Source organism: Herpailurus yagouaroundi, unplaced genomic scaffold (assembly GCF_014898765.1).
Source record: "Herpailurus yagouaroundi ecotype Mexico unplaced genomic scaffold, PumYag 295, whole genome shotgun sequence".
In the NCBI taxonomy this organism is placed as follows: Eukaryota; Metazoa; Chordata; class Mammalia; order Carnivora; family Felidae; genus Herpailurus; species Herpailurus yagouaroundi.
The window spans coordinates 301,246-328,133 of record NW_024412512.1 but is presented as its reverse complement, the minus strand read 5'-3'; the positions used below and the strand labels follow the sequence as shown (position 1 = coordinate 328,133).

General features: G+C 64.9%; 1 protein-coding gene across 7 annotated transcripts in view; it reads left to right on the top strand.

Moving 5' to 3' along the window:
* Positions 1–26,888, top strand: part of SBNO2 (strawberry notch homolog 2) — a 50,946-nt gene that overhangs the window by 20,098 nt on the left and 3,960 nt on the right. For 5 of the 7 annotated variants that reach the window (XM_040461733.1, XM_040461734.1, XM_040461732.1 and 2 more), the window contains exons 5-25: positions 13,531–13,692; positions 15,977–16,060; positions 16,315–16,411; positions 16,737–16,891; positions 16,972–17,105; positions 17,185–17,275; positions 17,355–17,498; positions 19,573–19,690; positions 19,934–20,039; positions 20,445–20,598; positions 21,443–21,619; positions 22,121–22,218; positions 22,884–22,966; positions 24,043–24,234; positions 24,482–24,651; positions 25,220–25,351; positions 25,832–25,967; positions 26,052–26,164; positions 26,271–26,342; positions 26,423–26,531; positions 26,747–26,821. In XM_040461733.1, the coding sequence (XP_040317667.1) occupies positions 13,531–13,692; positions 15,977–16,060; positions 16,315–16,411; positions 16,737–16,891; positions 16,972–17,105; positions 17,185–17,275; positions 17,355–17,498; positions 19,573–19,690; positions 19,934–20,039; positions 20,445–20,598; positions 21,443–21,619; positions 22,121–22,218; positions 22,884–22,966; positions 24,043–24,234; positions 24,482–24,651; positions 25,220–25,351; positions 25,832–25,967; positions 26,052–26,164; positions 26,271–26,342; positions 26,423–26,531; positions 26,747–26,821 (2,602 nt within the window). Of the gene's footprint in view, positions 1–9,226; positions 9,488–13,530; positions 13,693–15,976; positions 16,061–16,314; positions 16,412–16,736; positions 16,892–16,971; positions 17,106–17,184; positions 17,276–17,354; positions 17,499–19,572; positions 19,691–19,933; positions 20,040–20,444; positions 20,599–21,442; positions 21,620–22,120; positions 22,219–22,883; positions 22,967–24,042; positions 24,235–24,481; positions 24,652–25,219; positions 25,352–25,831; positions 25,968–26,051; positions 26,165–26,270; positions 26,343–26,422; positions 26,532–26,746; positions 26,822–26,888 lie in introns of those variants that run through there. The other 2 variants (XM_040461737.1, XM_040461738.1) reach the window with 2 other exon arrangements.

Genomic DNA, 26,888 nt, shown 5'->3' with positions numbered 1-26,888 from the left:
TGGGCCTGTCAGGGCGGCTTCCGGGCAGTGAGAGAGCTGGGCTAGGGGCCACACCTGTCCACGTGCTGCTCACGCCCCCGCCGTGGGTTGTGGGGCGGTACCGTGGAGCATCTGATCCGCTTTTCCCAGACCTTAGCGCCTTCCTCTCCTGGGCAGAGGCCCCCGCGCCTGCTCCGTCTGGGTGCCTTACTTAGCGTCTCGGCAAGGGACGTTCCGTCTGGCACAAACCCCGTTGTTGGCATTTATGTCCCCAAACGGCAGCTGTTTGGAGAGCGTCACCCACCCAAACCGAAGGAAGAGATACGTGTGATCTCTTTTTTTGGAGAATCGGGGGGACCCTCCCCGGCAGGCGTCTCTAATGGCATGCGACTTCTCGTGGCGGCCCGGACACCGGGCGCCGCAAGAGGATTCGTGGGAAGGAGCCCAGTGCGATCGGAAGCTGGGGCTGGCAGCAGCCGGGCAGCGTGGTCTCCCTGGGAAGTTTGGAATCCATGGCCCCAGTGGTTTCGCTGTGGCACGCAGTTTGGGAACCGGCCAGCTTGGAGGGCCCCAGAGGCTCAGCTGCCCTGAGCCTGTTTTCCCTGTGAAGTGGGGGCCTGTGGGGGTGGCAGTCTGGGAGGCTGTGGCTCGGACCTGTCAGCTCAAACCCGCTAGAGCCAGACAAGCGCAGTTCAGGAGGCTGGCCGTTGTCCACGCGGCCTGGCCAGGCAGGGATCTGGAGCCTGGACCAGTGTCCCCCAAATCCGGGTCCACCCAGAGCCTCGGAATGAGACCGTTTTTGGAAACAGGGTCTTTGTGGGTGTCATTTCGCTGAAGATGGAGATGAGGTGATCCCAGATCACGATGGCCCTGACCCTAAAGGAGGAGAGACACAGACACAGAGGAAGCACGTGACCCCGAGGCAGAGTGAGCCACGCGGCCACGAGCAGGGATGCCAGGAGCTGGGCGAGGCAGGAGGGGCCTCCCCTGGAGCCTCCCGGGGATCGCGGCCCGTGACACCTTGACCTGGGGTGTCTCCCCCGCGGGGCCATCGGGGCACACCGGTGTGTTGTTTAAGTCCTCCCTCTCCATCTGGGACGCTTTGTGGCCGCCCAGGAAACGACCTGGCCAGGCCTGGAGGAGATGGGAGCACAGGGGCCCCCCTGGCCCTTGGGGGCGCACGCCGGCCTCCTCTGGCCCCCAGACCTCCCAGGGTGAGGAGTCAGTGGGAGGGGGATGGGAGGGCCCTGTGGACGGGGCCCCGTCCCGCAAGGGATGCCCCGGCCCCTCTGTTTGGCTGCCGCCGTCGCCCAGCCCGGGATGCAGCCGGTCCATCCGCGGCCCGAGACCCTCTCTGGCCTTCCGTGCCTCGGGGCTGGTGGCCCTGCCTGGCAATGAGCCCCAATGAAGTTCCTCCGCACGTGTCCCCGACACAGCTCCACATCCAGACGTGGCGTCCCGTGATGCTGATGCCCACGCTGGGGCGTCACCTGCCGCACGGACAGGGAAGCTGAGGCTCGGGTGCACGCAGGCCCCGCCCCAGTAGCCCCCCCCCCCCCGCCCCCCTGGCCCCACTCCCCCGACTGTGTCTCATGCCCTCAGCTTGCACAGCTGCTCCTGGCTCTGCCCGGAGCAGACACACTTTCTTCCACCAAGACCCCCTCGGGGCCACCGCGCCCGTTTCTCATCACGTGCAGGGGAGCTCAGCTGCACCCATCCCGCGGATACTTACTGAGCATCCGCTGAACGTGGCGGGAGCCTACCCTGCCGGGGGCACCTTGAACCCAGATCTTTTTTCTAAAGCCGCTTCTTCAAACAAAATCTCACCCCGTGCCAAGTGTGGGATTGACAGATGTGAGACCAAAGTTCAGATGCGGTGAAGGGTCTTGAGGCCTTGTTGGTCTCCATCACCTCCCTCGTGACCCCTGGGCCTGTGGGCGAGGACAGGAAGGGGGCCAGACCGAGCTTGGCATTCGAGGCCCTTCACAGCTGTGCCTCAGCCAGTGGACCCACCGCAGACACCCTCCGTTCCTAACTGACCAAATAACATCACCATGGTGACAGGCAAAGGGACAGCCTCAAAGACGTTCCCGTCCTGATCGTGGGACGGGGGACCTGTCCCCTCACGCAGCAGAGGGGACCTCGTCAAGGCCCCCGAGGCGGGGGTAGCCCTGGGTGCTCCGGGGGGGCCCGGCGGCCTCACAAGGCCCTCTCGAGAGGGAGGCAGAGGATCAGAGGCAGAGAGACAGGCAGACCCCGCGCTGCTGGCCGTGAGGATGAGGAGGGGCTGTGGGCCCAGGATGCGCCCCCTCTGGAAGCCAGAAAAGGGGGGAGAGGGCTATCCCTGGGGCCCCGGGGAGGAACATAGCTCTCCATTTTGGACTTCTGATTTCCAGAACCATAAGGTAATAAGCGTGTGCTATTTTAAGCCATGAGGTTTGTGGTAGTTCATTACAGTGGCAAGAGGAATCTGATGGGCCATGTGAAGCCCTCACGTGGCCCCTGGCACACTCTCGAAATGTCCCCACTGTTGTAGAAGTCAGAAGAAATTGGGATAGAAAAGCCAGAGCTGGGCTGGGGCAAGGAGTGGACGTAGGCCTGCAGGCCTTAACGTGCGTCCTCCTAACTAAACCTGAGCTCTGAGTTTCCTAGCAGCCAAAGCAAAAAGAGAAAGGAGAGGAGCTGTGTGACTCTTGTTGCCTGCAGAGAGAAAGCTTCTCTCCCAATGTCCTTCTGGGGCACCGAGCAGTTCCTTGGGGTCAGCATCCCGTGCCCATCTCCCCGGGGACTGCTTATGGCGTTGGTTCCCAGTCCTGTGGTTGCTCTTGGCTCCAGCTTTGCTGTCTGAGGGCCTTTGTTCCTCCTGTTGTGACTAGGGCTGAATCATTGGACGTTAGGGGTACCGGGTTCTGTACCAGGAACCGGGGACCTCCCCTGGTTCTGTACATGAGCCGACCCAGACCCAGGACCATTGGTGGCAGGTTGGTCTCGCCTTGATGTGGGGTCCTTGTTTTATTTGTGTTGTTGTTGTTAATTTTAATTTTATTTTTAAGTAAACTGTGTGTCCGAAATGGGGCTTGAACTCGTGACCCCAAGATCAAGAGTTGCATGCTCTACTGGCTGAGTCCATCAGGCATGCCAGGGTTCCTGTTTTACAGACACCCAGGTGGGGCCCACATCCTGTGGGACCCTGCTGTCAGGAATGCAGCAGGTCAAGGCTCACCCCCACTCTGAGGTGGTTCTGCCCTGCGCGGGGTGGGCCTCGTTCAAACCACGAGCCCCCTGCAGAGGCCCAGAGCCCAGGGGCCCAGGCTCCAGTTCGGAAGGCCCATGCACCCAGGGGTTATCTATAAATTTAAGGTCTGATACTCTCTTTTTCTGTTTGTTCGTTAAGGTTTTCGTGACAAGATGACTTTCAAAGCACTTTAGGTTATAGGGAGGTTGCAAAAACAGCACCAACTCTTCTCGAACACTGTCACTCGTTTGCCCAGTGTCCTGGCACGTTGTTGTCTTCTGGAACCACGGTCCATTATCACGGCGCAGAGAGTGGCCCCCGCACAGCACCAGTGGCCGACCGGAGGGCCGGGGCCGGGGCCCCCGAGGCCTCTGTAGAGAGCTGGTCGGTCGCCGCCGAGGGCCCCTGCCTGGGCTGGCCTGGGGCCCTCACGCTAAGGAGGGGTTCTGTGTTGTTGACAGGAGTCCCGCGGACGGGGCGCTGCGTCCTCCTGGGGCGTCACTTTCCAGCCCGCTGGCGTTGGCGTGCCTTACCGCTGACGGCCCTGCCCTCCAGCCCCGGTTGGGGACCGCCCCGCGCCCCCCTGTCCCCCACCCACTGTCAGGGCGCTGCCATTTCCCCCCTCCCCCTGCGAGGCTGCGTCCGGGACCCTGGTCCCTTGTGGTGGGGAGGGGGGGTGGATTTCCCCAGGCACCGGTAGACGTTGCCTGCAGTGACCGCCACGGGGTCTGGCTGGCAGGCGTTTTTGTCCTTGCTCCGCCCTGTCGGTCAGCCCGAGGTCTTCCGTAGGGAGAGCTGTGCCTTCCCTCACTCAGTCATGTCGGTGACAACACGGGCTACGGTCAGGTGCTATCCGCTGCTTCTGCGTTGGCTGTCGGAGCATCTGTCCCTCTGTGTCCGCCCTTGTAGCCACTAGGAATGGCCCAGGCTCACTCCCTGAAGTCCCTGCCTCAGCCTTCATGCCACCTGCTTCCCCAGGGAAGGGCCCCTTCTCACTGTGCGTGGCACGGAGCCACTGAGGCTCCCACGTCTGTTAGCGACCTGGATAGTCGAGGGGCCCCACGTGGGGTCTCCCACCGCCCGGGAGCACTGTGTGTTGGGTGTGAGTGCGTGGCTTTTCATTCGTTCTTTACATTTAGGTGAGATATGATTTGCATATCACACAATTCACCGACTTAGCAAATTCACCGGGTTATGCAACTACCACCTCCATGTAATTCCAGAATGTTCCATCACCCCAAAAGGAAACCCCCTTCCCGGCAGTGGATGAGCCTGTTCTGGACGTTTCACACACGCGGACCCACACCCCGTGTGGCCTCTCGAGTCGGGTTCCCTCCCTGAGCGTCGCGTGTTCGGGGTCCGTCCGCGAGGCGGCGGGGGCGGGCGCCTCGCTCCTGCTCGCGGCCGAGGGACGTGCGCGTGCGCGGTGGACACGGTCCTCGGCGGACGTGCGCGTCCGTGGTGGATGTGTTGTGTGTGTCCGTTTATCCCTCGTTGGGCATCTGGGTTGCTCCCACAGCGCGGATTTGGGTGACTGTGAATTGTGCTGCTGTGAACATCGGGAACCGGCTTCTTTGTGGACCTGAATCTGATTGGGGGGAGGTACTTGGGGAAATGTTGAAGTCGTGGCGGCGGGTGAAGGACTCACCGTCGCAGCGCGGCCCTCCCCCCGCGTGCTCCCCACCCTGGTATCTGGGGTCCTGGTTGTGGGCGTGACCACCCGACCCTCCCTGCTACACCCCCAGTGCTCATCCTCACTGCTTCCCCCCCCGCCCGCCCCCCGCCGCAGACGCGTTCCCTGGGAGTGGGGGCTGCCCCGACCCCTCCTCCCAAGGTCACCTGGACCCCTAACATCTCAGCTGGACTCTGGGGGAGGGCACTTCTTTACACACTGAGCCCCGCTCACTCTGTCATTGGAGCGGGCGTCCACCCTGAGAGTCCAGGCGTCTCGGGTGGGTCCCGCATCCACTCAGGGAGGACACTTGCCGTCTGCCGGCCTGGGGCTTCTGGGAAGCCAGGATGAGGTCACAGCTCAGAAAAGTGCTTTGCGAACTCTCAGCAGCTCTCCAGTGAGGGGCGGGCGGCACGGAGGCTCTGCAAATGGATTTCAGCAGGGATCAGAGGCCCGGCACGCCCCGCCAGCAGGCTCCCAGGAGTTACCGGCATCGGCAAACCGAGTGAGCGGGAGGTTTCCTCTCAAAGGAAGCCCGTTGGTTCACACTGAGCCGCGGCCGAGAACCCACCCCCACCCCCACCCCCGCCCCCAGCTCCGCGGTCCACGCCGAGGGCCATGGCCAAGGAAGCCCCGCTCTGTGGTCCGTACTAAGGGCCGCAGACAGGTGGCGACAGGGAGCACGGGTGTCTCCACAGGGTCTCTGCACAGAAACTGGGACACCGGGAACCGGGGACAGGGACACAGGGACGAGGACGGGAGGGAGGGGCTGTGAGGCCTGCAGAAAAGCCCTTGGTCAGGGTCTGGCCACAGGGAGCAGAGCTCCAGCCTCTCCTGATGGCAACAGGGTGGTCAGGGTCAGTTTTCTGGCTGAGGCTGCTGTCCCCACGACAGTGGGCTAGGGCAGCAGTGTCTTAGGGGGCCGTGGGAGCTGGGGCGGCCCCCAGAGAGCACCGCAAGCAGGGAGACCTGGCGCCAGTTCTGGGGCCACGAGTCCTAGATCAGAGGGAGGGTCCTGGGGGCTCCAGATGTCCCTTGGCCTGTGCCACCTGCAGCGGCACCTGCCCCCGTGGCCTATGGTTGCCTCCCCACGCACCTGTGTCCGGATTTCCCTCCTACAAGGACACCAGTCACTGGGTTGGGCCCACCTGACTCCTGTACGACCTTATCTTAACTGATTGTATTTGCAAAGATTCTATACCCAAATAAGGTTCCCTTCATAGGCACTAGGGGGTCAAGACTTGGACATGTCATTGGGGGGGGGACACAATTCACCCCTCAACAGGAACATTCCAGCAATGCAGTGTGCCTGAGGGGACCCTGCAATGCCCACCACACCCTCTGCCGTAAGTCAGGACACGCAGGCCACCTGGGCACAGGCTTGCTGTGGGGGCCTAGTGGGGAGGGGAGAGCCCAAAACAGACGGGGAGGGTCTTGGGAATACCGGGGCAGCTGGGCCTCGCCCGCCCCTCTGTACGTGGCCTGGCCACAGGGCAGAGGCTCAGTCTGGGGCCAGAGAGAGGGTCCCACCAGACAGCACTGCGGCCCAGACGCAGCCAGACGGGGACGGAACCAGTCACGTCCCTGGTCACGACCCCACTCACACTGGTGCCGGGGCCTCTGCCAAGACCCCCACTCGGCCCCTCCACCCCTGTCCAGACTCGTAGCAGACCCACACAGCCTGCGGCCACTGGGGGTGGGGGCGGGGGGCACAGGACAGCCCTGAGGGTGCTGACTTCTTGGTGTGGGAGCCCCCACCCGGTTTCCCGGTCTCCTCAGGGCCACCCTTGCCCATCAGTCTGGTGCCGAGATTTGGGGGACAGATACTCAAAGGCCAGTAACTGTGCTGGAAACTTGATGGACTTTATGCTAAATCTAATAATGAGAGCCTGGCCCAGGCACTGCGTTCATCCTTTATTTCAGTTCCCAGCGATTATTTTTAAACGGAGTCAGAACTGGGGCGCCTGGGGGGCTCAGTCGGTTGAGGGTCCGACTTCGGCTCAGGTCATGGTCTCACGGTTTGTAGGTTCGAGCCCCGCGTTGGGCTGTCAGCACGGAGCCTGCTTGGGATCTTCTGTCCCCTTCTCTGCCCCGTGTGTGTCTCTCAAAAATACACATTTAAAGCTGAGTCAGGGCGCCTGGGTGGCTCAGTTGGTTAAGCATGCAACTCTTGGTTTCGGCTCAGGCCGTGATCTCGTGGTTTGTCAGCTGGAGCCCAGCATCAGGCTCTGTGCTGACATGGGAGCCTGCTTGGGATTCTCTCCCTCTCTCTGTCCCTCCCCTGCTCACACTGTCTCTGTGTCTCTCTAAATAAATAAACAAACGAACTTTAAAAAATCAATAAACGAAAATAAAACTGAGAATTCATATGCCTTAAAATCCATGCTTTGGGGGCGCCTGGCTGGCTCCACTGGTAGAGTGCATGACTCTTGATCTCAGTGTGGTGAGTTCAAGCCCCATACTGGGTGTAGAGCCTACTTTAAAAAAAAAAAAAAAAGAATAAAAACTGTTATAAAAAAATAGTAAAAGCCACTCTTTTAAGTAAATTCACAGAATTGTGCAACCACCACCTCTAATTCCAGAACATTCCTCATCTAAAAGCAACCCTGTCCCATCAGCCATCACCTCCCCATCCCCGGCCCCCATGAGCCCCCTTCCCATCGTGGATGAGCCCGTCCTGGACGTTTCACACACTCGGACTCACACCCCGCGGGGCCTCTCGTGTCTGGTTGGCTTCCTGAGCGTCGCGTGTTCAGGGTCCGTCCACGGGGGGGGGCGGGGTGCCTCGCCCCTGCTGGCGGCCGAGGGGCGTGCGCGGTGGACCCGGTCATCTATGTGTGTGCGCGGGGGACGTGGTCATGTGTGGGCGTGCGGGTGGGGGTTGCGTGGACGTGAGTGTTCGTGTCTCTCGGGTGTGGACCCGGCAGTGGGGTCGCGGGGTCGTGTGGTGACCCTGGGGTTGACCTGACGAGGAACTGACCGTGGGCCTGTCTTCCAGAGAGACCGTCCCGCTTCTCGTCCCCACCGCCAGCCGGGGGTTCTGGTTCCTCCACTTCCGCTGACGCTTAGCCGTAGTCGGCTGAGTGTCGCGGTCCCGGTGGCCGGCCGGGAGGTGGTGTCTCGCGGGTTTCGGTTTGCGTTTGCTCGTTGCCTGACGGTGTCGAGTGTCTCTGTGCCGGCTGGTCGCCGTTTGCGCTTCCCCTGCACACGCGGTGGCCCCAGCCAGGCCCGGCCCTCCCCTCCCGTTGTTGGGGTTCGGGCGTCTGCCGGCTGTGAGGTGCGGGCAGGACAGGGGCAGCCACGGTGGCCTTGTTGCGTCTGCAGCATTGGACCCCGCGGTCCCTCATTGTCCCTGACCAGGCCCGCGGCCCGGGGTCTCTCCCCAGCGAGAGCCCCTCGTGTGTCCATGCCCCCCCAGCTTATGCTGCGAGGCTCGCCTCACCAGCTTGCTCCTCTCAGCCAAGTGACGGCTACGTGGCACAAACACCCTACCAGGTGGGTTTTCTTTTCTTTTAAAAAAATTTTTAAGCTTATTTATTTTTGAGAGCGAGAGAGCGTGCGCGCGTGCACACACACACACACACACGCATGCACACCCCAGTGGGGGAGGGGCGGAGAGAGGGGGAGACACAGAACCCGAAGCAGGCTCCAGTCCCCGAGCTGTCAGCACAGAGCCGGACGCGGGGCTTGAACCCACGAACCGTGAGATCGTGACCTGAGCCGAAGTCGGAGGCTCAACTGACTGAGCCACCCAGGCGCCCCCAAAGTAGGTTTTCTAAAAGCAACAGTTGTTTCCCGGGGAAGAGGACACCTGACCCCACCGGGTATGCCAGGGGTCTCACTACCCCTGCCTGCAAGCCCTGCCCGTGTTCCACCCTCTGTGCGGGGCCGAGGGGTGCAGGCGCAGGCCCGGAGAGGAAAGAATGGGGGTGTCAGGGGCAGTCATACCCCTTGGCAAAGTTCCAGGAAAAGGAGCACGGTGGGGGCCGGGTTCCCGAGGGGGACGCACACACTCCAGGGGAGGCGGTAGCGTGAGCGAAGGCCCGGGGCTGGGGGGTGTGAGCCCAGGGAGGCGGTGGAGACGGCCGCCGGGTGCTTGGGGGGCAGCTGGCGAAGGCCCCTGTCCAAGCCCGGGAGCTGCCCGGAGGGGGCATGAAGGCACCGGCCGGGCCTTAGGGCGCCGGACCGGCCACCCTGCGGTCTGGGGAAACCGAGGCGGGCCGGCCGGGAGGGGCCCCCCCGCGTTCCCCCGTCCCTCCCGGCGGGGTGGGCGGTGGGGGGCGCCGGGGCGGCAGGGTGCGAGCCGGCGGGCGGGGGCCCGGCCCCGCCGAGAGGTCTGTGGCTAGATTCCGCCCAGTACAGGAATTCTCGCTCTGCCAGTAATCACCCTGACTTCCCAGGCGGCCATCATTTCCTGAAAGTCAGCCGCCTTAGGGGAAGTCGGCGCTGGCGGTGACTAAACCAACATGCAAATGCAGCCGGGCTGAGAGCGGCCGGGCGGCCGCGGTCCGGAGGGAGCCGCCCGCCGCCTTCCCGGGACCCGCCGCGGCCGCGCCATGTCCCAGCTGCGGCTCTGGCTGCACCTCGCGGCTCTCAACAAGGTAACCCTCCGCGCCGCCCGCGGGGCTCCGGGCGGGGAAGGCGGCCGCCCGCGTCCTCGGAGCGGGGCCGCGGGGCCTGGGGCGCGCAGGTGCGCGGCCAGCACCTTCCGGGCTGCGCCCGGCCGCCCCCCTGGGCTCAGCGCCCGACCTTGACACCGTCTGGGGTGCCCCGGGACAGAGCAGACGGAGTGCCGTCCGCTCGGGCTCCGATTGGCCAGGTAGGAGCGCCCCGGCCCCCCCCCCTCCTCCGGCCCCCCAGGGCTCCGGGAAGGGGTCCAGCCCCTCCCGGGGCCCGCGTGACAGATCCTGTCTCTGCAGGGCATTCCTGGGGTCTGAGTGTGTGCAGCAACCCCCCCTCGCCCCAGGGAAGGCCCAGAGCAGGTCTGGGGTGGGGGCCATCCTGTCCCCACCCACCGGTCTGTGGCCAGAGCGGGGCCACTATTTGGCAGCTCCCCCGGGTCCCGCCAGGTCTTCGCCTGGTGCGGGGAACCCCAAAATGCTGTGAGACAGTAACCACAGCAGGTGACCCCCAAAACTGTCAGGGTGACCAGCTTGCTCCCGCCCCACTGAAACAGCAGATGGGGCCAGGTGGGAGCCTGGGGTCTGAGGGGCAGGCGCTTTGCGGGACGCCCACAGAGGGTTCGTTTGGGTTTGGCTTGTCTTGGAGGTCTGCTTGGTGGCTGCTGGGCCTCAGGTCCCGACAGGGGGGCTGCTGGGTGAGCCGCCCCTGGGTGGGGTCAGCTCCTGCCCCATCCTGCCGCCAACTCCTTATAGGGAGTGGAGCTGGGAGGGACTCTTGGTGACCCGCTTTGAGGCCCAGCCTCCCTTTGGCCCAAGAATCAAGGTGAGGGCTGCCGAGGACAGCATCCCCACCGTTTTTTGTTTTTGTTTTTGTTTTTTAAGAGAGGGTGAGTGAGGATGAGCAGGGGAGAGGGGGCAGAGGGAGAGGGAGTTCGGGAGCAGTCTCCACGCCCAGCTCTAAGCCCAACGGTGGGCTCACTCACTCGCTCTGTGGGGTCTGTGGGGGATCCTGGGATCACAACCTGAGCCAAAATCAGGAGTCGCTGGCTCAGTTGACTGAGCCACCCAGGCGCCCCCATCCCCGCTCGTTAAATACCTTTTGTCTTGGAGCAGCGTGACGCGCACAGTCACTGAAGGTAGCGCGGTTCCCACGCCCCGGCCCCTGTTCACACCGCACCTCAGCACGATGCGTCTGTCGGTGGGACAGGCAGGCGCCCATACATTATTATCGACCAAAGATCCCTCGGCCTCCCGTGTCCTCGTTCTGTCCCCGACCCCATCGGGACACCGCGTGAATCGGGTTCGCACTCTCCTTAGCCCCCACTGGGCTGAGACGCTTTCTCCACCTCTTCTCCGGTGGATGCCCCGGGCAGGCGGTCAGGAGGAGGACTGGACAGGCTTCCTGCAGGATGTCCCCTCCCCTCCCCCCCCCCCGGGTTCGTCCCACGATGGCTCTGAGCGAAGCGTCTGGCTCATGCCGTCACACCTGGGGCCCCCGCTGCCCACGAGGCTCCTCACCGCTGACGTTGACCTTGGTCTCCGGCCGGGTGTGCCGGTCGGGCTCCACACGGTCCTCGTGGGCAGGGGTCGCCGTGTGCAGCCCATGCAGGGCTATGGTCCCCCTGAGCACCCACCTCATCGGGGCTCCTCCCCACCTGCCCATCCTACTGCTGGTGACCGTTTTCCCTTTAGGAAGCAGGGCCACCCCTCAGGGCCCCTTGGGGCTGCCAGCTTCATGGGCTCAGGGGCTGTTGTCACTCTGACCAGGCTTGGTTGGCGCCCTCTGGGAAGGCCACCCTCAGATGCGGTCCCAGAGAGATTTTAGCCAGGACACACAGCAACCCCTACCCCTACCCAGCCCCCACCCCAGGCAGCCTGCAGGGGTCTGTGCTCCATGCTGTTTCATAGGGAGCGGGCGGCCAGCTTCTGTGGCCCAGCCTTTCCTGGCGTTATCTGCCAGACTCGGGCTCGGTCACCTCTGACCCCAGCTGCCCCGGGATGGGGCAGAGTCCATAGGAGGTCCTGGTGGGCAGAGAGCAGTCCTCATGGTCAGCCAGGCCAGACCCCACGCTGCCACCTGAGTCCTCCCCCAACCCACAGATGGCTGCTATGGCCTGGTGAGCTACTGGGCTCTCACGTGAGGGTGACGGGCGTCCCAAGTGTCAGGTGTGCCTTTTCCCACCGTGAGCATGGTGTTCCCTGCTTCTGCGCACTTTTGCAGCCCAGCGCTGCGGACTTTTGCAGACCTTCCCTGGGCCACCACCTGCCTGAGCTGGTCTTGCCAGCCGCTGTCTGCCTCCTCGCCGGGACTCGCCCAGGCTGGCAGGTCCTACCGGGGTCCGCCTCCCACGGGTCTGGGCTTGGTGCCGCTAAGGGGCGGGAGCGAGTGGCAGTCCCTCTGGCTTCCCATATGCTATCTGCCACCAGGGCGCCTCGGGGTGGCATCCAGTCAAGGCACACCAGCTGACGTGGGCACGGGTGGTCTTTGCAGCACAGGTCCTGAGTCCCAGCCTGGCTCTGGGACCAGCCCCATCTGGTAGAGAGTCTCCTGCATTTAGTCTCCCTCAGGGGGGCCTGACCCCCTCCGTGCGCACCCCCTCCCGAGGGCACAACGGGCCGGAGCCTGCACAGTCCTGGGGCTGTGTGTGCTCTGGCATCGGAGCGAGCTGGACGTTATCACCTAGAGACACCCCCCCACCCAGGAATGGGGATCTGACGCCAACACAGATCAATGGGAGGGGAGCTCCAGAAACAGCCCTCACAGATGGAGTGGGGCAGGAGCACCAGCCGAGACCAGGGGCCTGTTCTCAGGGACCTGGGGGCTGCAAGGATGCCACCTCCACCCCCAGAAGCCAGTTCAACTGTGGTCTTGGAGGCCGAGCCAGCTGCATACAGGCGGGCTCCAGGCCCACACATCCCCTTCATCCCCAGAGCCCAAGACGCCCGCTGGCCAGCCCTGCCTGTCTGCTTCGCCGTCCCCCCGTGCCTATGCACTGGCATCCCACCTGGCTGGCCCTGGCCTTCCAGTGGCCCCGACAGCCCAAGACACGTAGACGGCGCACAGGGCCTGGGGACTCCGTTGCTCCTACATGCGGCCTCATCCAACCCCACTGGCCTCTGCCCTGCTCACAAAATGCTCCCACTGACTGACCTGAGATGTCAGCGTGATCTGGTCCTCTGTTGTGGAGGTCCGGCTGGAAGGGCCTCATCTGGGCGGGGCTGTGGGACTCCCTCCCCATGAGGAGTCGGCTGAAGGCTGTGCCCCCACCCCCTGACCCGGGCCCTGCAGGGCCTCAGGGATGGGGAAGGAGGCCTGCCCCTCCCCAGCTTCAGGCACCCAGCGTCCCTGTGTGCAAAACTGGACACCTACTGCCCCCTCCTGGTGGCTAGTGGTATGAACACCAGAACCCAGCAGGGCGCTATGGGGGTCTCCTGCTGGGGGGCTCACTCTAGGCTGGCCCAGGAGCCCTTGGGGGCTGGTCTCCGAGTGTCCTTGGTATCCGGTGCAAACCGGGTATACACAGGTTCTCAGTGCCTATGAACCAGGGGTGGGAGGGAGGGCGACGTGGGAACACCCCACACTGCGTCCGATTTTCTTTAAATTTAGGTTTCTGAATTGTGTGTACCGTGTACAGCACGCCACCTCCTGGAAGGCGTGGGGCTCTCTGTGTTCTGACATCCGTGCGCTGGTGTCACATGTGCCCAGTGTCACCTAATTCCAGAACGTTCCGTCTCCCCAAACGCAACCCCGTCCCCATCAGCTGTCGCCTCCACCCCTTCAGCCCCTCCCCCATCCCCATGAGCCCCCTTCCTGTCCGTGGATGAGTCTGTTCTGGACGTTTCCCAGATGCGGACTCACACCCCGCGTGGCCTCTCATGTCCGGTTCCCTCCCTGAGCGTCGTGTGTTCGGGGACTGCCCGCGGGGCGGCGGGGGTGGGCGCCTGGCTCCTGCTGGCAGCAGGCGTGTCCACTGTGTGGCTGCCCCCAGCCCCGGCCGCTTCTCATCCTGCCCGTCTCTCAGGACTCCACGTACCTCGACGACCTCTCCAACGCCTCCATCTTCTCCTCGTCCGTGGACTCCCTCTCAGACATCGCGGACACACCTGACTTCCTGCCGGCTGACAGCCTCAGCCAGGTGCCCACCATCTGGGATGTGAGCACTGGCCCCTCCGCCCAGGACAAGGTCAGCGCCCTCTGAGGGCCCCGTCCACAGGCCAGGGGTGGGTCCGGGTTGTTCACAGACGGCAGTGAGGTCACAGGTCAGGCGTCCTTGTGTTTCCCGCACAGCCCGGAAAACGCACGGACTGGGGCGGGACCTTCTGTGAAAGGTCCTGTGGCGGTCAGGCACCAACCTCGCTGCCTCCCCTGGCTCAGCGCCCACACTCTGCCCTGCTGGGGACGCGGGCTTCCCCAGGAGGTGAGCAGCAAGCAGCTTCTAACACTGCTGCTTCTCACCCTGGCGCTTCTGCGCCCAGGACCTTGGGCAGTGGCTGGAGGCACCGGAGGGGGTGCCCCCGGCCAGCCTTCTGCAGGGGGTAGAGCGCTGGGTTGGCGTCTGTGAAGCTGCTTCCTCGGGACACGGGCGGGGGCGGGGAAGACGAGGCCAGGCAGGAGTCGCCAGAGGTGAGCAGGGTCTCCGCATGCGCCAGGCCCAGACTCCGGCTCGTTCCCAGGACCGGGGCAGCAGGCACATCGGTGAGGAAGGCCGGTGCTGATGCCGGGCTTGGGGAGCCCTCGCCCATCCAGGCCTCTTAGGGTTGTCTGCTGGGAGAGAAGCCTCTAGCTTTCGGGGGCCAGAACCCTCATTCAGGGCTGACGGGCGGCATCGGAAACACGGATGGGGGCCACGCATGTCCGAGGGGGAGCAGCCCCTTCCATCCAGAGCCAGCCGGGCGGAGCCCGGGGAGCCCTGCCAGGTGGTGCACAGTACTGTACACGATGCCCACCCGGCCACTTTGCTGTTCCTCAGGCAGCGTCCACGGCCCAGACGCAGAAGAGCCGGGCCTGGGAAGTCTGGGGCCCGGCATGGGGCCAGCAGAGGGACGGGAAGTGCCCGAGGCAGCCTGGCGCGGTCCCTGCCCTTGACAGCCATGGTGGCGACCCCGGCCCCCTCCTGCATCCGGGCCGAAGGCCCTCCGAGCAGCCCACCACTCCCGGTGGAGAACATGAGGCACAGTGGCTTGGAGCGGACGGCAGGGCGCGCCAGCACCCACACCCCGCTGCTTGCCAGCCCGCCGGCCTGACTCAGCCTTCCAGGAACCTGGGCCAGGCTGTTTGTTTTTGTTCGTTGAGAAGAAGGGGACTGGGGGTTGAGGAAAGGTTCCTGGCCTGCTGGCATCTTGCTCTCGTTACATTTTCTTCTTTGAAAACAGCAGGGGGTTGTAAAAATCAGGTGGGGTGTCGTGGGACCAAATGCCTTGGGGGCCCGTGCCATCCTGGAGACCGCAAAGGACACCCGAGCTCCGTGTGTGCTCAGGAATGGGCACCTGGCACTCACAGTCACTGGCCTTGGGGTGGTGGGAGTCCCAGGGGAGACGGGGTCTGGAAGGGATTTCTTCACTTCCATCCTGTTCCTCACCTGTCCTTAGGGTGGCCACGTGATTGTCATATTTTTATTTTAACGGTAAGCATGTTTTGGAATTGCATGGACCCTGGTCTGGACCGTGCTGTGTCCTCACTGTGTGTCCTGGGGGCCGAGAATCACCCCACCCAGGCTCTCTGTGACTGTTCAGACATGGGCGTAACCACTCCCTGAGGGTGGGCAAGTCAAGGGCCAGGTGCGACATGGCCCTAGAGCATTTGGGTCTCCCGTCCTGGCCCATCTGTGGGCTCTGAATTTGTGGGCTGGATCTGCCCAGAGCTGAATTTGCTCTGAATCTGTGGGCTCAATTCTTTTTTTTTTTTTTTTTTTAAAGTTTATTTATTTGCGAGAGGGAGAGAGCTTGAGTGGGGTTGGGGGAGGGGCAGAGAGGAGGAGAGAGAATCCCAAGCAGACTCTGAGCTCTCAGCCAGATCCTGATGCGGCGCTGGCACTCGTGAAGTGCGACCGCGACCTGAGCCGAAATCGAGAGTCGGCCGCTCAACCGACTGAGCCACCCAGGCTCCCCGGACACCACATGAGTCCTAATCCCAGGTGGGCTTCATGCCCCCATGGCTGATGGACCCCCACCCAGGCACAGCTTTGCCTATCAGGTTCTTGGTTCCCTTGGACCAGACTCAGGTGCTCAGTCTCTGCCGGGTGTGACTGCGGTTGGGGACGTGGGACGTGTCCTTGCTCTGTTTATCTGTGTGATGGGAATTCTAGCCTGTTGCTCAAACGAACCAGCTGGCGGGCAGCAGGGAGGGGGCAGGAAGGGGGCAGGAAGACCACGTGGTGCCCCCCTGCCGGAGACCGGGTCAGGGGGCTCGGGGAGGCGCTTCCCCCCGCCACGTCTTGTCTGCAGGCTCATGTCCACTGTCCCCTCCAGCTGCTCCTGCCCCGCGGGCCGTGGACGGGCGTCGAGGACCCCGTGTCCTCCCTCTCCAGCACCCCGCTCCTCGTCAGCTACCAGGTGAGCCAGGCCTTCTCCCCAGCCCTGCCCACCTCTTGTAGGGATTAGAACGCTCAGAGGCAGCCTTTTGGAAGCGAGATCTGCCCGTTTTACAGATGGGGAAATGGGCCCTTGGGAGGCAGCACACTGGGGGCGGGTGGGCCACTCCCCACCCCTCTTGTTCACTGGCCTGGCTGCCCCTTGGGGGAAGGCCGGACGTGCTGGGCAGGACAGGGCCATCCAGCCCTGACCACAGCTCCTGCACCGACCTTCAGTCTCAAAGTCAGCCTGAGGAGGAGGAGGAGGCAGAGGAGGAGGAGGGGGACGAGCTGGGCCACGCAGAGACCTACGCCGACTACGTGCCCTCCAAATGTGAGTGCCCTGCCCTGCGAAACCCCAGCAGGGGTGGGGGGTGCTGGCTGCTCCAGGTTTCTGGAGGGGCTTGGGAGCTGTGGGCTGGCCTTGGGGCCACTTCTATAATCCCTGCTCGGCACAGCGCCTGAGACAGCACAGAGCGTACCATGAAAAGCCCACTTCCTCCCCGCTTAGGATTGTACGGATCTGTCCCGCACCCCTTTGTGTGAAGCACAGATAGGTGTCCCCCCCCCCCCCACCGCAGCCAACCCTGAGACTCCGACCACGCCCCTGACCTGTCCCTGGCCACACTCCTGACTTGCCCCCGGCCCTGCCTCCGCAGCCAAGATCGGGAAGCAGCACCCTGACCGCGTGGTGGAGACTAGCACGCTGTCCAGTGTCCCACCGCCAGACATCACCTACACCCTTGCCCTGCCTGCCTCGGACAGCGGGGCCCTGTCTGCCCTGCAGCTGGAGGCCATCACCTACGCCTGCCAGGTAACCTCGGTCTCCCACCCGGCCCACGTCCCGCGTGGGGGCCTCCTGCCAGGCCCTGACCGCCATCCCTTGGCCCGCAGCAACACGAGGTCCTGCTCCCCAGCGGGCAGCGGGCCGGCTTCCTCATTGGCGACGGTGCGGGCGTCGGCAAAGGGCGCACGGTGGCTGGCATCATCCTGGAGAATTTCCTGCGGGGCCGGAAGAAGTCACTGTGGTGAGTGTGCCGTCCAGCCCCGCGCACGTGGGCAGGGAGAGGAGGGGGCGCCATGGCACCCACCGGCCCTCACCCCTAGGTTCAGCGTCTCCAACGATCTCAAGTATGACGCGGAGCGCGACCTTCGGGACATCGACGCCCCCGGCATCGCGGTGCACGCGCTGAGCAAGGTGGGTGGGGTGGCCCCCTCCTCGGGCGGGGTCCCGGAGTGAGCCCGGCTGCACCCCCACGCCCGCCTCTCTCCCGCAGATCAAGTACGGCGACAACACTACCTCAGAGGGCGTCCTCTTTGCCACCTACTCCGCCCTGATCGGGGAGAGCCAGGCCGGCGGGCAGCACCGTACGCGCATCCGCCAGATCTTGGAGTGGTGCGGGGAGGCCTTCGACGGAGTCGTATCCTGAACCAGAGGGGGCGGGGCGGGGGCGGGGCTGCGCAGTACGGGGGACCTCCCTCCCCTCCTCCGGTCCCGGATGCCAGCACCCACCGGCTGGAAGGCTTTCCCGGCAGGGCAGGACGCTCGCCCTCAGTGCCCGCCCTTGTCCTCTTGCGGTCTGGCTCAGCGGCGGCCGGCGGCGGCCCGGCTCCGGCGAGCTGGACCGCGACCACAGGCCGGGGGCGCCGGGGCGGGGGGCGCCGAGGGGCCCCAGGGCGGGAAGGTGCCTGTGGCCAAGGAATGGGGCAGAGGGCGCTTCCTTCCTCTGCCCCCCTCCTCCTCCTCCCTCCCCTCCCTCTCCTCCTCCTCCGCCCTCCTCTCAAGCCTCCCCCTCCCCCGCCCTCCTCCGCCCCCCTCCCCCCTCCCCCCTCCTCCTCTTCCTCACCCTCTCCCTCCCAGTCGGTTGTGGGCTCCATGCAGGTGGGCAGGCCAGGCTGGGCCAGCTGGAGGACAGCTGGGCCAAAAGCCAGGCTGCTGGGGTCAAGGAGCTCTGCTGACCGGTTGGTCAGTTGAGGGGTATCCGTACCAGTATTGGCTCTGGATGCTTCCCGACTGTGGCAGGAACTTCATGGATTGGAGGAGTTTCTACCTTTCTCTTCTCCCTTGGAATTTAGAAAGCTTGGTTTTGTGCTTCTCCCAAACTATAGAAAAGCGACGGGGGGACCCGTACAGGCAAGAGCAGGACAGTCTGTTGTGGGGCGTGTGTGAGCCGTTGAACCACACACGTCAGGCGCCAGCACACGCCCCTCGCCCCTGTCTCCCCTGGTGAGGTGCCGGGCGGGGGCCACGGTTTTTCCTGGATTTCTGCACTGGCGCCTGTGGAGGGTCCCCTGAGCCCACCCCACCCCCTCCCCCGCCAGGGAGTCTGCCCCGTGGTGCGCACAGCGGGCTCGGCACTCCTCACGGTGCTCGGGGGGCCCGGCCTGGCCCCCACCGAAGGGCGCTCATCTTCCTGTGCACTGTCCCCAGGGCTGTCCCGTCCTCCCCGCCTGAGCCTGGGTATGTCTGCACATCACGTACTGTGCCGCCCCGTCTCCGGGGCCTGGAGGCGGCTTCCGGCCTCTCTCTCTGGGTCATAAACAACCCTGAGTGACTGGGCCCGGCCAGGGTGCCCCATCACCCCTTCTCGCTTTCCTTGGGCCCGTTCCCAGAAGTGGGGTGACCGGCCCCAGGGCCGCCCGGCACGCTCCAAAAGTCCTCCTCTCTCCTGGTCCCGGTCACAGATAGGAAGAGGGACACCGGCCCCGTGTGTCCTTCCCGCTTATATGGGCGAGTTCCCGGGTTTACCGCCGTCAGATGCCAGCTGTCCTATGGAGCAAGTCTCTTGTGCCGAACCGGCACCGGCACCGGAGGGCGGCGCCGTGCTTGCCGTGCGACAGCTCGCAGAGCCTGGGGCAAAGGCCCCACACAGCCTGGGGCAAATGACGGCCGGCCCACCTGGAGGCTGTGCGCTCACCTCCACGCTCCTGTTTCCCAGTGTCGCTCCCGCAGAGCCGCGTAAAACGGGCTTCACGTGAGGCGTGTGCGTGCCCGCGCGCGTGTGTGAGGAGAAGCGTGTCTTGTGTTTAGAACACCTCGGTGGCGCGCGTCCTCGCCTGTAACTGGTTCCTTCTCTCTTAAAATACAAAGACCTTCCTCGGTGCTCTGCTTCGAGAGAGTCTCCAGGATCTGTGAGAAGTTACGCAGAGACCCCGCCCCCCCCCCCCCAGGGGACCCGTCACAGCTGGGATGCCTGCCTGCTCCCAGCCCAGCCCTCTTCCTCAGGGACCCCGTTTCGCCGTGCTCCTTGGCACGAGTGTCTGTGCGTGACTCTGCACCGTCTACCCGGCACGCGTCCTCAGCAGTCGAGAGGGGGCCCTGAGGCTGTTTCCCACTGCCCTGGCGGTGACATTCCCAGGCTCCCACCCCGAGGCTGCATACCCCCCAGGCACCTTGCCGAGCTCCCCTTCAGAGTGGGGTGGCCTGGGGCATCCAGCCAGGGTCCCCGGGGCTGTCTGTCTCCCAGAACAGTCCTTGACCCCTGCCCGCACCAGATCGTGTTTGACGAGTGTCACAAAGCCAAGAATGCCAGCTCCACGAAGATGGGCAAGGCTGTCCTGGATCTGCAGAACAAGCTGCCCCTGGCCAGGGTGGTCTACGCCAGCGCCACAGGTGGGGGGGGAGGCGCGGGGTGGGGGGGGGGGGCGCCCCGGGGGGGGCCTTGGGAGCACCTGGTCCAGAGGCAGGGCTTCTCTCCTCAGGCAGATGCCAGACCCGTTCGGGGCTCCCTCTGCCATCTGCCTCCGCCCGCTCGGCACCCCTGGCTGTGAGCCTCCCGGCCCCCGTTCCTGGGCCTCCATTCGAGTCATTCCCGGGTGTTCAAGGCCCCTGACCTTGCCGGCTCCCCCAACCCAGGTGCCTCTGAGCCCCGGAACATGATCTACATGAGCCGCCTGGGCATCTGGGGGGACGGCACGCCCTTCCGAACCTTCGAGGAGTTTCTGCACGCCATCGAGAAGAGGTGGGTGCCCTTCCCTGCCCGAGACTGGGGCTGGCGAGGGACCCACAGAGGGCGCTGCTTCTCACGCCCCAGGGCCCAGTGTCAGGTGTGTCTGCTCTACACCCTGGCCTGTGCTCGTCCAGCCACCAGAGGGACCTAAAACTCACTCTTCTGCCTCCTGCTGCCCGTCATCACTCCAGGAGAAGGAGCCCCCCTCACTCCTGCTTCTCTTGCATCGCCCCCCATGCCTCTCGGGCCCAGGCAGATGGGAGCACAGGGCCTTTGCGTGTGCTGCCTCCTCCGCTCTCTGTGTGCTCGGCCCTTCCTCACCCTCCAGGGCTCAGCTCCCGGTATCAGCCCCTCCCCGAGTCACTCTTGTTCCGTGGGACCCAGCATGTGGTCAGGTGGCCCTGTCCTTGTCCGCAGGGGCGTGGGCGCCATGGAGATCGTGGCCATGGACATGAAAGTCAGCGGCATGTACATCGCACGCCAGCTCAGCTTCTCCGGCGTCACCTTCCGCATCGAGGAGATCCCGCTGGCCCCAGCCTTCGAGCGCGTCTACAACCGCGCGGCCCTGCTGGTAGGCAGGGTGGCCGGGCTCTGTGACCACACGGACACGAGTGTCGTGTCCCTTGGGAATTATGCCCCCGTCCCTTCAGCATCTGTCCTCGCGGGTGCCACGGGGAGTTGGCCCGTCGAGACTCACTCCTGCCGCCAGTTCTCCTGTGACCGTAATGACGGGGCCTCGTTGTTCCCGGAGCTCACGGCTGCTGTCGGCATCCATGTTTCCGTGCCTGTGGCGTGGCCCCATCTTCGTTGCCATTCCTGTGTCGTGGACGGGCTCCTCTGTTCTCACGGTCCCATCTCGCCCACACGGGACAAGCCCTGGGCGTCCGCCCTGACGGTGTTGATGATTTGAACTACAGTTCAAACCTAGTTTGGGCCGTCTGCCCCATCCGCCAGCACTGCTGACACGGGGTGGGGGTGGGGGTGGGGGTCGTTCTCTCTGGGGTGTCTCGGGCACTGGGGGAGGGGGGCAGCATCCCCGGCCCCACCCACTCGATGGGGTCCCCAGTCGTGACGGCCACAGTTGTCGCCAGGCACGGTCCTGGGTGAGACGCCCCGGTCTGAAGTGTCAAGAGCCAAGTGGCTGCTGGCAGAAGGCGGTCACTGCAGGTGTCCCCACCCCTTAGCGGAAGCAGCGTCTCCTCGCCTCCCGCGCGGAGTCTGCCGTTCTCACCGTGGCCTCGCCAGAATCGCACGTTTTGGTTTTCTAACATTTCTTACTGTTTGGTACCAGCAGCACCTCTGTGTTGCTCTGCTTACCACCCCCTCGCCCCCCACGATGAATCCCAGCCGGGATGGGAGCCGGGTGGCGGGGAGCGGCTGGGCCGCAGCGAGCTGAGCTGGGCGTGTCCTTGCAGTGGGCCGAGGCCCTGGGCGTGTTCCAGCAGGCCGCCGACTGGATTGGCCTGGAGTCCCGCAAGTCCCTGTGGGGCCAGTTCTGGTCGGCCCACCAGCGCTTCTTCAAGTATCTCTGTGTGGCCGCCAAAGTGCACCGGCTGGTGGAGCTGGCCCGGGAGGAGCTGGCCCGGGACAAGGTGAGCCGGCAGGCACAGCGCCCAGGTCGGCGGGGGGCCGGCGAGGCGCTCTTCCCTTGTCGCCTCGAGAGCCGGGCAGGGCTTAGGGCTTTGCGGTTACACCAGGAGCCCTGCACTCTTGTGTGGCTGGGCCGAGTCTGTGAGGACAGAATGTGGCCTGGAAGGTTCCAGTCCTGCCTGACCTAGCCCCCCTGAAGCAGGTGACAGGCATGGCCTGGCCCCCGGTTTTTCACGTCCAGGCAGGGCTGGCAGGAGCCAGGGCAGAGGGTAGTGAGAGGGTCCAGGAGGGCTGAGGCTGTGTGGAGTCTCAGGGTAGACTCCCGTGTGTTGGGGGCCTGGCAGCCAGCAGGACACCAGGGGCGGAAAGAGAAAGAAACTGAGGCCAACTTGGTTTCTGACGACCAGGGGCTTCCCTGTGGGCCCCTCTGGGGCCACGCTCCTGGGCTGGCCAGTGGGAGTCTCAGAGCCCAGCTCACCCCCGACCTCCCCCCACTCCCCAAGTGTGTGGTCATCGGGCTGCAGTCCACGGGTGAGGCACGGACCCGGGAGGTGCTGGACCAGAAGGATGGGCAGCTCGATTGCTTTGTCTCCGCCGCTGAGTGAGTGATGCTCGAAGCCCCCAGGGTGGGCGGGGACGGTCCCCCCCCCCTTGCGCCCCGACCCTGCGTTCTCCCTACGTGGCAGCCAGTGCCCTGTGACCCCAGCCGTGAGAACCCAGGTGTGCATCTGCTCAGACACTGCCCCAGCCCTCAGAGACGACAGGCCGGGACGATGAGCCACGGGTGACCCCAAGGCTCAGAGGGTGCCAGCAAAGGGACCTGGGATTTCGGAACAAAGCTTCCAGGTGCCCATCCCCCACATGGCTGCAGCACTGTTTCAAGGACAGCGCAGATTTTAGGAACTAGCCTTTGGGGATCCTAAAGCTGCAGGCCTCTCTTCCCAGGGCTGGAAAGCCTCCTGGGCCCAGGGCCCCTCAGAGGTGGTTAGTCTGCGCACAGAGCCCTTGATGGCTGGAGGAGGGAGCCCCGCTCAGGGCCCCACCCCATGCCCAGGCCCTCACAGTGAAACTGTGGCCCTGGGCCTACCCTCACCCTGCACCCCTGCAGTCTCCACACCCTCCCTCCCTGCCCCCACCCCCCCCCCCAGTCCTCACACCCTCCCTCCCTGCCCCTGCCTGCCTTCTCCAAACCCCAGGCACCCTCCCCAGAGCTCCTCCAGGTGCGATTTCTCTTGTACTGGGAATAATTTTGCTTCTTGATTTTAGGGGTGTCTTTTTGTCACTAATTCAGAAGCACTTTCCTTCAACCAAAAGAAAGCGAGAGAGAGGAGTTGGCAGTAAGAGAAAACGTAAGCTCCCCCCACACCCCCCAGCCTCTGATCTCTCTCCCATCTCCCATGCACAGCCTGGCTTGAAATCCTCCTTGGTCTCCCTCCCGTCCTCACTCGCTCATTCCTCTGCCCCACTGTTCCCTGTCTGAGCATCGACCCCCCTGCTGCTCGCTGCAGAGCCAGGAGGGTTCTGTCTCTGAGCAGGCCCAACTTGGGTGCGCCCCCCCCCCACCCACGCGTCCAGGGGACAGCAGGTGCAGAGGCACTCGGCACAGCTTCCCAAGAGAAACCCCGTGGGTGGCAGCCTCCAGGGTGCCCTCGCTGCACGGGAGACACAGACCCCAGCAGGGCCTCTCCTCAACCTCCCAGTCGGCCAAAGACCAAACCCCGGTTCCGCGGGACGGCGTGGCTAGCTCGTCCTCGGGCAGCAGCCACCTGTGGCCCCCAGCGTCGCCCTCGGATGGGGGAGCTTAAGATTCTGGTTCTCGGCCTCGCGCTCCCTAGGTGGAAACCAGCCCGGCGCCCCCACCACGCTAGCTCGTGGGCCACGATGGGGCTCAGGAAGCGCATCCCAGGAGGGAGGTCACCCTCCCGGCGGTGCCTGCATGGGCTGCTTTCCAGCAGAGGCTGGGCATCAGCTCACTGTGGGAAGCGAGGCTCAGAGAGGCCAGGCAACCCAGCTGAGGTCACACAGCCAGACGCGGGGCATCCCCGACTATGGCAGTGTACATAAGGTGCCTAGACCACCGTCCCCTCGGGACCTGGGTACGTCCTTTGGCCGACCCAACCAGGCAACCAGGGTTGCCGTGTGAGGTCAGGCACCTGGCCTCCCCAGGCACCAGCCAAGAGTAAACCGAAGCGTCAGGAAATCAGACAGGGACGTTAAAACTGCTTTGCACCACGTCCTGGCTGACGGCAGGACCCGGGAGAGCACCCAAAAGCCGGACGGAGCAAGAGGCTCAGGCCACTCGGGTCCCGGCACGTGGGTGTGGCCCTGGACTGCCCCCTTCCCCTCCCGAGGCGTCGCTGTGAGCTGGGCCCCTCAGGAGGGAGGAGCGGGCTGGGCCTCCATGAGCCTGGTTCCTCCTGTGCAGGGCGGCCACGGGGCCGTGGGGCCAAGGCGCCCAGGCTGGTGTGCGAGGTGGCAGGCGTGATCCGGATCAGTGACGACAGCAGTACCGAGTCAGATGCCGGCCTGGACAGTGACTTCCACTCCTCCCCTGAGTCCGTGCTGGATGACGACGTAGTCATCCTGGACGCCATCGGGCTGCCGGCCGATGACCGCGGTGAGGCCCGCAGCCCAGCACTTGCCACCTTACAGACAGGGGAGTCGGGCTCAGAGAGCCATCAGGGCCATGCGCCTGGCCTGAGGCAGAGGGGGTTCACACCAGCAGTCTGGGGTGAGAGAACATTCCAGATCCCTACACCCCCGTGCACACGACTGTGCCCCACTCCTCAGGGACCCCTTCACTGCTTCCAGTGGGGCTGTGGGCAGGTGGGCTGGCCGGCACCCCCTGACCTCTGGCCCTGCAGGGCCCCTGTGCCCCCTGCAGCGAGACCCACACGGCCCCGGTGTCCTGGAGCGTGTGGAGCGGCTGAGGCAGGACCTCCTGGCCAAGGTGCGGGCGCTGGGCCGGGAGCTGCCCGTCAACACTCTGGACGAGCTCATCGACCAGCTTGGGGGCCCCGAGCACGTGGCTGAGGTGAGCTCCCACAGGGCCCCCTCGTGGCCACCCCGGAGTCCCCGCACAGCACCGTGACGTGGGGTTGGAGCTGGGAAGACCCCAGGTCCAGCATCCAGTGTGCAGCCCAGGAGGCCGGGCCGGCTGGTGGTGGACTCCCCCTCCCACAGCCACGGTCGCCCTGCCCCCTGCTCCCCAGCCCGGCCTGGCACCCACCTTCCCCACACACCCCCGTGTGCTCTTAGTCCCCAGGCCTGTCCCCCTGTGTCTCCTCCCTATCCTCCCCACCTGCAAACTGTCCCCTTTCTTGGGATGTCCCTGTGGTGACAGCCCAGGCTCTGGTTTTGCCCCAGGGAGCGGGTTTATAATGGAAGACGTAGGACGGAGTGAAAATCCTGCTGTCTGCCCCTGGGCCACCCGGGCCTGGCACCAAGGCTGTCCTGGCCGCCCAGGGTCCACGGTGTCCCTAGCACACACACACACTCAGGAGCTCCGGGCACCCAGGCAAGGGGCCAGGGAAACAGGCATGCGGGGGCCAGTCCCTGACGGCCTCACCGGCTGACTGCTGTTCCCCCCTCCCCCACCCCAGATGACTGGCAGGAAGGGCCGTGTGGTGTCCAGGCCCGACGGGACAGTGGCCTTTGAGTCTCGGGCAGAGCAAGGCCTCTCCATCGACCACGTGAACCTCAGGGAGAAGGAGCGCTTCATGAGTGGGGAGAAGGTGGGGGCATGAGGCCGGGGCCCGGGGGGCGCAGGGGATGGGCTGTGTCAACAGGTGCCCCCGTGTGGGGGGAGCGGTGAGGACCCTGCGTGACCAGGGAGGTGCAGAGTTTCTGAGGGGCTGGCCCCAGGACCACAGCCCATCGCGGCCCCCGCTGGGCGTGTGTGTGCACGAGTGCCTGAGCGGGGCCCCCACAGGCCTCCCTGGCCGTCCCAGCCTCCAGTCACTGTCACGCTGCTGTCTGTCACTGCCCAGGGGCCGCTGCGAGGCCCTCCACTGGAACTCAGTGTGGGCTGCTCCTCTCCACCCAGGGCAGGCCAGGGGTGGCCCACGGTCCGTTCTGAGCCCACGTGGGCTCCCCCACGGACAGACACTTACCTCCTCCCGTACTCACCTTAAACGAGTCCCAGTGACCCACGTGAGGCACGCAAGGCACAGAGGAGCAGGCAGGGTTCCGACTGTCCCGTCCGTGTCCCCCAGCTCGTGGCCATCATCTCTGAGGCCTCCAGCTCTGGCATCTCCCTCCAAGCGGACCGCCGCGTCCAGAACCAGCGACGCCGGGTCCACATGACACTGGAGCTGCCCTGGAGCGCGGACCGGGCCATCCAGCAGTTTGGTGAGTCCCACACCGGGCTGCCCCGCCCCCGGGCTGCTCCCCCCCCCCCACCCGCGGTCCCTGAGAGCCCTCCTCCGCCTTCAGGCCGGACCCACAGGTCCAACCAGGTCTCTGCCCCCGAGTACGTCTTCCTCATCTCCCAGCTGGCCGGGGAGCGAAGGTTCGCCTCCATCGTCGCCAAGCGGCTGGAGAGCCTGGTGAGCGGGGCTGGGCGGGCTCCCCCGGGGTGGGGGGTGGGGGGGGGCACGGGGCGGCGCCGGGAGGAGCGGGACAGTTCCTGACGGCCTTCCCCATCCGGGGCAGGGGGCTCTGACCCATGGGGACCGCCGCGCCACTGAGTCCCGTGACCTGAGCAAGTACAACTTTGAGAACAAGGTACCTGGGGAGGGGGAGGGGGGCAGGAGGGGACGTGTCCATGCCCAGGGTCCCCTAACGCCCCTCCTCTCTGCACTCAGTACGGCGCCCGGGCCCTCAGCTGCGTCCTCACCACCATCCTGAGCCAGACTGAGAACAAGGTGCCGCTGCCCCAGGGCTACCCCGGAGGAGATGCCGCCTTTTTCCGGGGTGAGCTGGGGATGAGTGAAGGTCTCTGCGGTGTGGGGACAGCTTGACCCGGAGCAGTCTGGAGCACTGGGATTGGCAGACTGGATTTGTGTCCAAAGACCCCCCCCCCCTTCCGCACAAGCTTACCGAGGGGGCACTGGTGGCAGGGCGGGCACCCCGGGCTGGCTGGAGGGCTGGCACAGGGCAGAAGACATTCAAGGCCCCCCCTTCTGCAGATATGAAGCAGGGCCTGCTGTCGGTTGGCATTGGTGGGCGTGAGTCCCGGTCTGGCTGTCTGGATGTGGAGAAGGGTGAGTCCTCCACGCAGAGCCCCCCCCCCCGCCCCCCCAAATCCATGGGAAGGCCCCCACACCTCCC